At 36.8% G+C, this 14,326-nt stretch overlaps 1 protein-coding gene across 7 annotated transcripts in view; it reads right to left on the bottom strand.

The window, feature by feature from the left end:
• The window catches only part of L3MBTL3 (L3MBTL histone methyl-lysine binding protein 3), a 119,823-nt gene that overhangs the window by 76,448 nt on the left and 29,049 nt on the right, over window positions 1-14,326 (bottom strand). For 6 of the 7 annotated variants that reach the window (XM_055136913.1, XM_055136909.1, XM_055136911.1 and 3 more), the window contains 5 exons: window positions 9,654-9,765; window positions 7,654-7,813; window positions 6,049-6,175; window positions 4,134-4,218; window positions 1,865-1,956 (listed from right to left, as the gene is read on the bottom strand). In XM_055136913.1, the coding sequence (XP_054992888.1) occupies window positions 1,865-1,956; window positions 4,134-4,218; window positions 6,049-6,175; window positions 7,654-7,813; window positions 9,654-9,765 (576 nt within the window). Of the gene's footprint in view, window positions 1-1,864; window positions 1,957-4,133; window positions 4,219-6,048; window positions 6,176-7,653; window positions 7,814-9,204; window positions 9,280-9,653; window positions 9,766-14,326 lie in introns of all 7 variants that reach the window. The other variant, XM_055136914.1, reaches the window with a different exon arrangement.

Genomic DNA, 14,326 nt, shown 5'->3' with positions numbered 1-14,326 from the left:
TATAAATAATTCCTAAGATCACAACAGCAAAGGACACCAAGTAATCCAATGGGAAAATGTACAAAGGCAATAAACAGGTTCCAGAACAGAAAATTAGATATCTGAAAAATACTCAATCTCACCCACAAATAGTATTCAAAGAAAAATTACATTAAATAGCTACCGACTATCAGGCTGGCTTGCAAGGAGAGGAGGCACACAAGGGGTAAGGCTTATATGCCTCATAGAAATATAAGCAATTAACCTCGTAAGAGCTATAAAAAAGGAACACTTTTTGGTTCGGCAATTCTAATTAGACAAATTATTCAATACATATAGCCAACACATTTGCAACATGTTGGGTGACCAAGGTTATTCACTAAAACATTTCTATAGCAAAAGATAAAATATATAGTATAGATGATATTTCATTTTATAGTTGTTCCATTATACTTTTTGTTTTGTTTCTGGGGCCACTTTCAGCAGTGCACATGCCTTACTCTGGCTCTGCACTCAGGGAGCATTCTTGGCAGGCTCTGGGCACCATATGAGATGCCAGGAATTGATTGAACCCAAGTCAGCCACATGCAAGGCAAAAGCCCTATCTTCTGTATCTTTATATCTCTGGCCCCTTGTTCAAAATAATTTAAAATTATTTTTATTATCACCTACGCACACATATACATCATGTACATATGCCAATATATGTCATATATACAAATAGTCAATCTTTCAAAAAATGTGAAAGAAAGTCTATCTGCAAAGGACCTAAGTTACAGAAAATATATATAGCGTTTGTATGTAGTTGCTGTTACATTTTAATATGTTCCTTTTGCTAATGTTGTGAAGACTATAGACAGCACTCAGGAGTTTCAGGCCATACCTAGCAGTGTTAAGGTGAGGGCGGGGAGGTAAGAGGCTGGAGGGGGGAGAGGGTATCGTGGTGTATGAGGTCATACAGTGTAAGGCAATCAAACTCAAAGTCTTACTCATGCAAGTTCTATATGTATCACTTAAGCCAAACCCCGGCATGGAACTGACTATTAATGTAGATGTTATCATCCCAGCAGTTACTATTCATTACTTTTAAACATTTCCAATATCAATACATATATAAAAAGGATCAATGGCAGAATGAGAACATATTATGACAAAATATAATTAAAAAATTTAATCCAGAGTTCAAGCAAACCACCGTTATGGGTTGTAGACAGCCCACCACCAGTTTTTATAAACTATATTTTACTGGAATATAGCCATATCCATTCATTTATTTATTCCCTGTGGCTGCTGGAGTTGAATTATTACAACCAAGACCAAATGCCTCACAAAGTCTAAAATATTTGCTATCTGAACCTTTACAGAAGCTGTTTAGCCTTGAGTCAATATCATATCTCTTCCTTAGAAGTGCGTTTACTACCTATAATTCCAATTGATTTTAAAGCATTCACAATAAAGTATTTTTATTGTATTAATAATCCACTTTTAGATCTTAGCTGTAATATGTAAAATACAGCAATTCTCTTTTATACTCTCACAGCCATAATGTTGCCATGAAATTTCATGCCACATTTTATCACCTAGTTTTTCTCTTAAAATTACTGAGCACAATCCAGTAAATGCTATGAGAGGTGCATGCCCCCACTGGTGCGCACACACCGTGAGAAGGTGGGATACTGCACATTCACTAATGCTAACCAACCACTGGTAACCTTCTGCATACACATACACATGGAAAACAGCATCCTTGAGAAATTACTCCAAGCTACTTTTTCTGGTTTTAAGAAACCAGAACTACTTTTTCTTAACAGATAAGAGGAACCATAATACTACTAATTCCAGTTCTTTTGCTTTTCAGAACTGTGATTTCTGGAAGGACCCATACCTCCTTGAACAGCTTTGCTGGTACTGCTACAGCTTTTTCCTCTTCCAGGTAGGATGCCCAGCACCAAGATTTCTTTCCTTTAGGTGGTAGACCTGAAAATAAAATGAAACTAAAATGACAACATGTCCAAATCTAAGAAATAGAACATATACTAAATTCTCACTTTCTTTAATACTACCACATCTAACTCTTATTTTCATGCTGGTAATTCTCGGTTTCTTTTCCTGGCCCCTCTTCCAAACAAATGAAAACAAGAAGTGAGATATGATTTTTACTTATTTAGTAAGAATCATATCCCAGCAAGGGGGTGGGAGGTGGGGAGGTGATGTGGGGGCCACTGCAGTGGTAGTGGAGGAAAGCTGATCCTCTGGAAGAGGGTGTGGAGATGGCATGTTTTATGCATGAAACTCTGCCATTATCAATATTGTACATCATGGTGCCTAAAACACAATTTAAAAAAAGAGAAATGTAAGTTATTAGGGCTGAATAAAGAAGCAGAAGAGAGAAAATGAAAAGACGACACAGCAGAAAGCCAAGACAGAACATTAGCACACAGGCTACAGGAAGTGAGAGCTGCTAGAAATTGGGATGTTTGAAAACTTTTTGTAAGAGACTCAGAAGTTAACGTCAGAAAAGGCCAGTGTACAAGATGGTTGGAGAATGGCTAACCTTGGGGAGGGAGGAAAACGTCAACGTAGCAGGGACAAATATTGAGAATAGTTGATAAACATTTAAAGTCAGTTACTATCTATTGGGGGGATTAATTTCACAAATAGTGGAAATGAAAGGAAAGTATAATAGTGTGACAGGTAGTAAATACTGGACAAAATTATGTTGGAGATGAGATTTGAACCAATTAATATGTAACTTGTAAGTGTGAGAGATATTCCAGGGGGTGAGACACTTGCAAGGCATGTGGCTGATCCCGGTTTCATCCCACCCCTTCATGGTGCCCTGAACAGCACCAGGAGAGACACCTAAAACACAAAGCTAAGAGTAGCCCCAAGCACTGCCAGGTATGCACCCCTGCCCTCACAAAAAGAAATAAATCGATAACTTTCATTTAAAAAAAAAAAAGGCAGTGCATTAAGTGAAAAAAAATTCTCAATAATTGGGGAATATTAAATGTCTACCTGGGAAAAAAGCCCTCAGTACAGAAAGTAACGGGAAAGGAAAGAAGGGCTAAATAATGAGAGTTTTGAGGCAGAGGAGAGAGTAACCGACAAACATTCCCTCTAATCTCAGTAATGAAAAAAGAAGGTCACCTTGCCCCAGACATGTGAAGTTAGGCTGTGTATCTGAGACAAGGAGCAATACTTTCTTTAGAAATTAAGAGATGAGCAAGTGAGAATGCATTCTGGTACTGAAGAGGGAAGGGCCGAGAAGAGGAAGGACAAGCAGACTGGAGTCAGAGAGGAATTGTATAAAAGTGCAGTGACTTTGCACTTAGGAAGAGGGACTGGCTGGGCAGATGTACACAGACAAGAAAGAAAGACCAGGAAAGTCACCAAGGCCTCTAAAGGCTTGACCCTTTAAAGTCCCTGTTGAATGAGGGAGCAAGTTCATTCAGTCGGTATAAAAGGAAAGTCCAAAACCAGGATTCCACGTGGAGATAAAGTATTAGGTAAAGAACAGAGAACCTCTGACAATAACAACAACAAACACTTAAAAAAATAACCAAAAAATTTAAAAACAACGAACAAAGAAAAAGAGGTACCAGAGAAGTAGCAGAGGGATTAAGGTGTTTGCCTTGCACACTTGCTGGCCCTAGTTCAATCCCCTAAGCCATATAGGATTTCCTGAGTACAATCAGGAGTAGAGCAAAATAAATAAATACATACATAAATAAAAATGACAAAGGAAAAGAAAAGGTAGCAAACATTGGGATGGTGTTGTTTAAAAGGAAACATCAGGTATCTAAAATAAAACAGGTTTATAATTTATATTTACTTAATTATTAATTATAACCCTCTATTAAAAATCGAGGGGGTCTTTTGATAAAAAGAAAGAAGTAGAAGAAAACATGATGGATAAATAAAATGTTCATATGTCTGCTCTGACTCTACTCAAAAGTCGCTACTTTCCATTTTCCCTATTCTAGTTTTGCAAAGCCCTTAGTTTTGTTGAACAATCTTTAGTCAAAAGAAAACCTCAAAGCAATGTTTTAACTGGCAAAGTGTGTGTTACAATTAAGACTAAAATGTCGACTTGTGTGAAATACTTTACGTTTAATAAAGTCAGAACTAAAACCTTGTTTTCATCAACTTACCCTGCTTTAGCACAGCTGAATCACCCCGTCTTTTCCTTCGGGTTCTCTGAGAACCTCTCAGGATTCTTCCATCTTGTTTGTTCTCCTACATAAAGAATGGGAAGTCATTTTTTTTTCCTATATTCAAGAAATTGGCAGCAATGAAAAGTCAGCTGTCATTAAAGTATCTTTTGATACTTTTCCTCAATTTCACTTCATTACTTTTAAGGAAAGTGAGAATATAGATCACTTGAGAACTGTATTGCTTTTGGCCTGAGGTCATCACAAAACAAGAATGTTTCCAAGAATTACACCCTGGAAATAACACAGATACCACTCCTGACTCCTTCAACCACTTTCTTCTCTTAGTTCCTTCCTTACTTGACCACTCTGTTCTGGCTCTCCTCATACCTCACTGGTTCCTCTTTGCTGATGACACCACCAATTCACAGTCCCTTCTCTTCTTACTGAAACCATCTCCCTTGGTCTCAAAAAACTCATGTATACCAAAAATCACAGGTCCATATCTTTGGGCCTGACCTTAACTCTGTCTATACTAATGCATGCAACTGCCACGGGGTATCTTCATGTGAATATCTTATAAGCATGCCACGGTCAGGAGGCCCAAGGATTCTAAATTTTCTGCTCCTCACTTTCTATTCTCTGTAAGTGGCATAACTGTCGAGTCACTTCTGGCAAAACCAGAACTCTGTTTGGCCAAAATTCTAAGAGATATAGCTTAGTCTTTCTGCTTCCCATGACATATACTGAACACCACTGGTCTAACAATTTACCCAAACCCATGAACTTCTATGGTGGACAGCACTCTATTTTCTAGTCTATTTTCATAAACTCCTAATTGGTTCCTCTAATTCCATTTTCACCCTTACCTATCAAAACTAGAGTGGACATTTAAAAACATCAAGTCATCTCAAAATATTTCCCTTGCCATTATCTTCTCAATGGTTTTCCATCACAGCCAAAATAAAATTTCATTCCTCTGGCTTTCATAAAGCCTTACAATGACCTGGATTATCAAATGTGCTTCTTTAGCTTCAGCTTATTCCATTTTCCCAAACCTCTAAAGCTCAGAAAACAACTTTGTAAACAAGATATGCTACAAATGCTCCAACCTTTTGGACTATTTTCTAGCAGTTCCACTGCCTAGAGGGCTCATTACTCCCAATTTTACAAGTGGTTCATTTTTCTTATTCAGATCGCACTGTCAAGGTCACCTTCTTAGGGAGGTCTCCCTGACAACACAACTGAGTCAGCCCATCCAATACCCTATTATAATTCTCAGAATCACATTTACAAGCTGATGTTTCTCCTGTTTATTTTATGACCCTTAACAAGAATGTAATGTCCCTGAGAAGAGTGACTTGTTCTATAATGTTACTCATCCCTGGACTCCCAGATTCTAAAATAGCAAATAATCATCACTCAATACTGATGTCAAAGAAAATGCTCAAGACCTCCAAACTGTTGTTTCACATAAAATAATCACTATACTCTTTAGGGGTTAAGATATTATGTTTTAATTAGCACGCTTTTGTGTTGTTTTTCTTCAAATACACTCTGATGCTGATCTGTCATTCTTTGTCCACCACATTCACAATGTTTTATGAGGTCTGTCTGCAAGTGATTGAAACATGGCTAGCATTTTGCTTTTGAGAGGAATTTAAAACCCTCTTGCAAAACTGAGGTTTTGCTGTTGCCCCTTTTACTCCAGCCATAAGCTCCAGGACATACTCTTTCTTCGTTCCAAGGAGTACTGCTCTTTATGTTTTGTTCCTGTTTTGAGAGGATAGTGAAACACAGAGAGTGTAGATACATAACTGATTCAAGGCTCTCAAGAATAAGTGCCTCTGCCCAGGGTACTACTCACTGAATAGACACCTCTGTGCTCTCTAGCAGTTGCATCTGAGGCACTAACCATTTCATCATCTTTCTCTTCATCATCCTTGGAGTCAGCCTTCAGAGACAATTTTGGTTTTTTCTTCCGACTGCACTTGAGATCTTCTTCCTCATTGTCTTCTATGTCCCTATCTTCCTTCTGGTCTCTGTTGTGTTTATAAACCCAAAATAGTGACAGGAGACAATACCTATTAAATATCTACATGTTGATTATCATGTAAAATTATTTTCTTAAATCGCCTTTTAACTGAAAAATATTTAACCACCAGAAGAAATGTATAGGCATTAAAATATCATAAGAAAGATCACTCTAAACCATTGCCAGATGTGATACTGCCAAGGCAGAAGATGGAAATAAGCCTCTAAGGTTAATTTAACAAGGTAACAAGGCAGTAGCAAAAGAGATTCTAGCAATTTTCAAAGAATTTGTCTTTCAATCTGTCACTTATACTAGCAAAAGGGCAATATAAATATTTTAGATTTCAGGAAAATTTGAAAGCAAGAATTTAACAATGAGAAAGATAGACCCACTGAAAAAGACCAACCCAGGGGCTGGAGCGATAGCACAGCAGGTAGGGTGCTTGCCTTGCACGCAGCCGACCCAGGTTCGATTCCCAGCATCCCATATGGTTCCCTGAGCACCGCCAGGGGTGATTCCTGAGTGCAGAGCCAGGAGTGACCCCTGTGCATCTGTGCATCGCCGGGTGTGACCCAAAAAGCAAAAAAGACAACCCAAACTTTGTAAAATATTATATGGAAAAAAAAAAACAATAATAATTCTGAAACCTCTGCTGATTCAAATACATGGCAAATTCCATGTATTTTTTATGGAATTCCATAATTCCATAAATGTTGGGTCAGAGAGATAATATAGTGGATAGGGCACCTGCTTTGCATGTCGTCTACCTGGATTTGATATGGGGGACCTGCACTGCATATGGTTCCCTGAGACTCCCGAGGAGTGATGCCCCTGAGCAGAGCCTGAGCACTGCTGGGTGTGGCTCCAAAATCCCAAAATAAAAAGTCATATGTAGCCGCCACATACAATTATATGCAAATAAGCTTCTGCATGGTGTTAAATTTAGTCAGATAGCACCCAAATGGCATAGAGCCCTGTAAGAACTTCTGTCCATTTCATAATCCTCATTCTGTCCTAAGATCAGCAACAAGAAAAATTCATTACAACTTCTTCCTTCAGCTGATTCCCAATTTCTGGGAATGCTTTTCCCATTTTTTTTTTAGTGTAACTGCCTATCAACCCTCCCAAATATAAACAGAAGCATTTCCACAAACATCAGTGTCATTAAAATGTGTGCATAATCTAGAGAAAGCTAAGTACTAATAGAAAACAATCCAATTAATGTAAACGAACAACTAAGTAAAAAAAAACAAAGATTGCACTGCAGGTAGGATATATGCAGTACAAGTACAGTCTTAGACTGGACATGCCCAATTCACAAATTCCCTGACAGGATCAGGGTTCAAGCATTTTCTAGATAGTTAAATGGGAGGGAAAAACATGAACAGGTGACAGGCATCAGAGAACATAAAGCTTCTGTATTCTTAAGCACTGTGATCTTGGACTCTAAAACCCATTTTATAGATGGAAGAGGGCAAAACCTACTTGTCTTTGTTATGTCGAGCACAATTCTGGTTGCAATAGTTTCCTCCAGTAAGACACTCATCTACATTGCCATACTGACAACAGTTCTCACAGAATTGAAGCCCTTCTACTTTCACTGGATCCTTCAACCTGAAAGGCATCCCAGTCTTCTCTGAAAAGACTAAAAGGTGAAAAGAAGAAAAAGTTATAAAACTGCAACAGAAATATTCTGAATACTTTGAAATTTTTCTTCTAGTAATTTTGTTAGCAAATTTTAATCTATTGTTAGCAAAATAAAGGAATAATGTTTGTTGAATGAATGATCAAACAATAGTGCTTGGGATGGACAAGAGGATGGGCTTCAAGGAATTACTGGAATCACTTAAGTAATAGTAAAAAACAAAACAAGAAAAACAAAAAAATATAAAGGCTTGTCCTAGGTTTCTTCTACAGTTTTAAGTAAAATGAATAAAAATTCATTTCACTTACTATTTCTATGTCTATATTTGAAAAAAATGTTAAAAGGATTATCAAAGTTACTTCATATGTATAACTTTTTGATGAATAATTTTGGTTTACTGAATTGATTAAATCTACATCTATTTTCTTTTTAACTTGACAGATTTCCTTAATCATAGCTATCCAAATTATCGAGGAACTCACATTTTCTTTCATCTGAATTATTAGGCTAATCATTCACTCAGCAAACATTTATTAGGAACCAATTTACACTAGATACTGATAAAGACAGTTTAGACCTTGCCCAAGAGAGCTAATAATCTAGAAGTCAGACAGGCAAGAAAACCAGTATTTATTTTAAAATGTGACACATGCAATTATTGAAGCATGAACAAGTTCCAGAAGTAGTAGTAAGAGGACAAAGCGGTTCACTCTATTCAGGGTGAGGACAGAGAAGGATTTTCTGATAAAATTTTTAACAAGGTTTTAAAGGCCAAAGAGGAATTTACCAACGGGATAAGAGAGAATTGGCATCTCTGTCAGAGCAACAGCATGGGCAGAGGAAAGAAAGCCTCATGGTGTGTTGCTGGGAGAATGATATGTATATTCTGTGCTGACAACAATGACAGACAGGCAACTATGTACAAAGAACAAAACAGTGCAGTGAGAGAAAGCAAGCATGGGTGCAGATCACCCAGGTTTTTGTATGTTCTGCTAAAAAGACAAAAAGAAATCAGCAAAGTGTCAGACAAGCCAATCTAAGTCAGTTCCTCTGACTTCAGTATATAGAAATTAGTAGCAGAGTAATTCCTTAGATTACTGCAACAGTTCAAATGAGCTGGTCCAGGACAGGCAGTGATAGATTAACAGGAAGAAAGAGCCAGATCTAAAACATGTTCAAGAAACAAAAAAAGCCAATAGGATTAAGTAACAGGTTCTTGGGACTGGGAGAGAACAAATTCAGGATGACTCCTAGGTGTCTTGCTTGTCCACTTAGTGGAGGATGAAACCATCGACTGGAATACGGGTTATAGAAGGAAGAACAGATTTGGGAGTGAGGGGAGAAAGATATAGAAAATGAACTGCATTTCAGACATGTGGAGTTTGAGGTACCTGAGGGACATCCAGGTGGAGATGTCCAGTAGGCAGGTGGAAATACGGGCCTGGAGCTCGGGGGAGAGGTCGGGGCTGGAGATAATAGATTTAGGAGTCATCAGCATATAGGTGTTAGTTAACAACCATTGGAGCAGATGAGAAAAAGTGCCAGGCTTTTGGCTAAATCACCTGGGTAGGCTATTACAACGCGGACTGAATTGTTAAGTGCCAATTAACCTCGTGGTATTACAGATCTCTCATTGGGAAAGAAGACAGTTTACAGTTATTTTAAATTCCGAAAGCTACTTTTATATCAGTTTCACTGTGAAAATTTGCCTAAGAACATGGGACACAAAGATCACCCAGGATTTTCAAAAGTTACACCTATTATTCCACCTTAAATATTCTCATTTTAAACCTCTGAAGAGAAAGAAATTGCAATGCAGATAATCATGATCTTTTCTTACCTTCTTGAGCAGTTGGCACCATCCAAGTTGTGGTAGCTGTTGCTTTTTTAACATTTTCCATTTCGCTTTCATCTGTAATAACTTCCAGAGCTCCAAACTCATTTACCCGAAACTAGTAAGAAGGTAAAAAAGAGTCAAAACTCAGTAATATGCCCAGAACTATAATCATTGAATGTGAACACCTGAAGTCTTGAATCAAATCAACAGCTCCAATAGTAAGAAAAATAATAAAATCTAGATGAATGTTTCCATCAGTGCCATTTGCGGTTCACTAACTTTGGAGTTTAGGAAAGAGGCATTAGAACAAAAAATTTAGACTATAAACAACCAATCTTGTACTGTCCTGTAGAACAGAATTCTTACATTATTTAATTACATAATTTCAAAGATGAATTTTTGCTGTGGGTTTTTAAAATTTTTATTTTATGTTACTGCTTATTTAAAAATCAACATTAATGAGAAGAAAGTCACTGTTATCTCAGGAATCAACTTAGCTTACCTAAGATCCCTAGTTCAAAGAGAAGCACTATCTCTGTTCTAAAAATGACCTGCAAATTTATGATCTTATTTTTCATGATTTGAATGAAAAGGGTTTAAAAAAGTCACATGATTTCCAGTTATGGCTCTTCAAAACGCTCCATTATATTCACCTCTTGCCCTCCAAAACAACAGGCATTATCTAGGTAATCAGAACAAGTCTACTAGCTCCAGGCTACCGACTTATCACTGAGAAGCTGGGCCTTGTGATTTCACAGATATTTTGACTCCACGTATTAAAAATTTCCTCATACCTGAAGGCATGCAACAAATAAAATGCTTCTGTACCAGCCTGGCCTACCATGTGCACGGAAGACAACCTCTACCTCTTTGCAGGGCTCCATCCTCTTCAAAACAGCTAGGTTGACTTTCATATTTGTGAAGTTCAACCATTCAGTATTCCTTTTCTTTCCATAAAACAGAACATTAGTGACCCAGATGATGAGCAGCTAATAAGCTCAAAATTCAAGTGCATGCAACTTTTTATTTGAATCTCTCACAAACAGATAAAAGTATACAGACATTATATAAAATATTGCTTCTATTTTCCAATGTAAAAGATGTATTTGGTTATCATCCCAACAGAATTACTTATTTCACCAAGTCAGATCCAGACTTAAGTCAGGAAAACTTTTGGGGGGAAAAAAGTACTAAAATCAGACTTTTCAATAGGTGAAAGCAGCACCTTAAAATTTTCCTGTATACAGTACATAAACTATTAAATGTCTTTTAGACCTAATGAGTTGAAATAGTTAAGGAAAGTGAAAAATATTTTCTCCCTTCTATGCTTTTCAGACATGAGTTCAGTTAACGTGTTTGCTATACCTAGTGTGTTCACTTAAAAATACTAGTCTAGGCAGTGGCAAATTAAATTGGAAGAAAAAAAGCTAAAAATAATATTACTTTTTAGGAAAAAAATTAATGATCAGCTCTGAAATCAATATATTTCATAATAAAGCTGATAGTACCATCTACTGGGCAAGAGTAGAAAACACAACTATTGTGACAATTAATGACATTAAAGCACATAATAGTAGGTCAATTCTGTATAAAAATTTTAAAACAAACAGACATAAAATAACTAATTTTAGTTTTATTATATGTTGATATTAATTTAAACCTATTTGACAAACACAAAACATGAGAAAAAGCAGCAAGCATTTTCATTAAATACAAAGCCTCCTTAAGTTTCCAACTTGCTGAAAAACTGAATAACACCTTTCATTCCAAAAGAAAAAAAAAAGTGGGATTTTTCAAATAAACATTCAAGCCCATGATATGTATAAACTTTAGGCTGAAATACCTTCCAAGTTAAATGCAATATTCCCACAATGCAACATTCAACCCCAGGAATGTTCCCTTTACCTTTCCCTAACATGCACTGCCAGTTACCATATATAAGACACAATGGTACTTGGGGACACAGTTAAGTGCTGCAATTCAGAGATCCATTGCTGGATGTTTAGGGTAGATAAATCCCATGAAATACATGTAAAATTGTGGTATGAGCAAAGATACTTTCCCAGGAATAGGGTTTGAGGTTTCATAATATTCTCTGGGAAAAGTAAAGAACATCTACTCTAACCAGTTTCTTTATCTTGAAAATTAACCTCAGGGGCCAGGGAGATAGCTGAAAGGGATGGAACTGCATGCCTTGCATGCAGGAGGCCTGATCCCTGGCACTGCATGCCTACCCCCATCCCTGACGGAGCACCTCCAGAAGCAGCCCAGAGGACTGAGACAGCACTTCCAGGTTCAGACTCAAAAACCAACCACCCCAAAAGATAAATTAAACTCACAGCATTTTAAAGTACTGTATCATATCATATATATATGTATATATATACACACACACACATGTATGCATATATGTACGTGTGTGTGTGTTTGTGTTGTTTGTATGAGTATGTGTGTATTTCTCCCGACACCTCAATTTGGATATATTATGTCTATCGCTATTATAGAAAATGTGAGATAACATGAGCTACTAGTTAATATTATTATCTTCTACAAATGGAACTCCACATTGACATATTTCCAAATATTTTGCTTACTGAATATAACATTGATAATGTTTCCATGAATTGTTTTGCAACCCACAAAAACAATACATTTTCATTTCTATTTTTTAAACATTTTTCTGAGCTAGAGAGTAACTATAAAAATGTATCAAATGACTCCTCTCTACAACTAAGCAAATATAAACTTCACAAAGCAATTAATTAAACAAATCAAATCATAAACTGACATTATACCTTTGTTACATCTAGCTCAACCGGAAAATACGGTGAGAAAACGACACAGAGTAGAGCAAGGTCACATTTGCTTGTTTGACTCAGCTTGTGCTTCTTATAACTGATTCCATCTCTGTTTTTCTTGCAGAGACAAGAATCCTTTGCCTATTTTCCTTCTTTTAATAATAGGCCATAAAAATATTTCATAAAGAGGCCAATATGGGCTCAATCCCTGGTATCCCATATGGTCCCCCAAGTACTGCCAAAAGAGATTTCTGATGGCAGACCCAGGAGTAACCCCTGAGTATCACCAGGGGTGGCTCTAAAAAACCAACAACAACAAAAAATTCAATGCCAAAAGGGTTTTGACAGGTAAATAAATTGTCCAATAACCAGGGGAAAACAAATGCATGCACTAAGAATTCAGTGAATTCTCCTGTTGGGTTTCTGCATTGATGATATTTCATCTTGTTCTTGATTAAGCAACAACTATTTGTACTTGATTAGATACTACCACTCTCTGGGGTGTTTCTACATTTTCCCAAAGGACTCCAAAAACGAAATCCTTATGACTCAATTTTAGACCTATGATCAATTTCAGATCATTAGAAATTTTGGTAGGGAAGTTGCTTAGGGACAGGGGAGAGAGCAACAATGCACCTTTCTGACCTATCTAATTGCCTGCCTATGGTCAAGGTTGGTCCTGAGATATTAATCTATGAATATTAATTTCCATTTTTAAGGAACAAATTAGTGGTGACGTTTCCAAGGCAAAAATGTATTATTTATGACTACAATATTTTCAAGAGGGCCATAGACACTTATTGTTTTCTCTTGTGACTGTACTTTTTTATGCTAGTCACTCTTTCAAAAGCCCTTGTATTTCTTCCTCCCATCTCTATTCTCCATCAAATTAGTAGCTGAGAGTCCAAGTATTTTCAGGCACTTAAAACCACATGTAACACCTGCTCTTCAAACCCACCTTACACCCTCCAACTAGATTCATAATGCCTTCTAAATTGTTATAACAGTTTTCTTACATTTGTTTTGATATGAAAATGCCTTCTCTCTTTCAATTATAGGATTGGTGTGATAAAAAATTCCATATCAACGTCAGAAAAGTCTAGTTTTAAGACCAACTTTTGCCCCAAATTAACTATATGACCTTGAGAAAATACCTTCCCTAAGCTTGTTCTCCATTTGTAAATTGACAGTAGTAGTAGTAGAAAAAACTAAGTCAAAAAGGATGCATTAAAAAAATTATATAAAAAGAGGCAGGTGAAAAGATCACTGGTGACTGAGTTCTCAATTCTCCCTGCTGCAAGAGCTGGTAAGCCCAGTGTGGAAAGGAAAAGAAGGAATCCAGCAATAGGAAACAGCAAAAAGAAATCAAGATGTCAAGTAGCAGCATGGGTTGGAAAGGAAACGGTCTGACAATGAGCAAGAAAACAAGATGCCTTCAGAAAGAAAAGGAGGGCTCAGATCACCAAAACAGACTATTGTTCAAAGGCTTGGAACTTTACCACAAAAGACATAGAAACTGCTAAAGGATTTTAGACAAAACAAAACAATAATGATATAACTTGACCGGTGAGCACTCATGAGGCTACTACAGAGTTGTTTAGGTTTTTCCCCAAAACAGAAATACCTATTCCTATAATAGGAATTGACGTTTGTATACTAGCTATATTAACTGCATTAATGTCAGCAGGTTGTGTTTGGTAGCATACCGCTTACTAAGAAATCCATTAAAAAAAAAAGAAGTTTTGATAGCACAAATACACACATAAAAGAAAAAGTATAACGAATCACTGCTGTGTGCATTTAAAATATTATATTAAAAAAACCCACATGGTCCTCCAAACCCTGCCAGGTGAAATCCCTGAGTACAGAGCCGAGACT

This window comes from Sorex araneus, chromosome 4, assembly GCF_027595985.1.
Source record: "Sorex araneus isolate mSorAra2 chromosome 4, mSorAra2.pri, whole genome shotgun sequence".
Classification (NCBI taxonomy): Eukaryota; Metazoa; Chordata; class Mammalia; order Eulipotyphla; family Soricidae; genus Sorex; species Sorex araneus.
The sequence above is the reverse complement of the archived record's forward strand: the minus strand, read 5'-3'. Positions and strand labels throughout refer to the sequence as shown.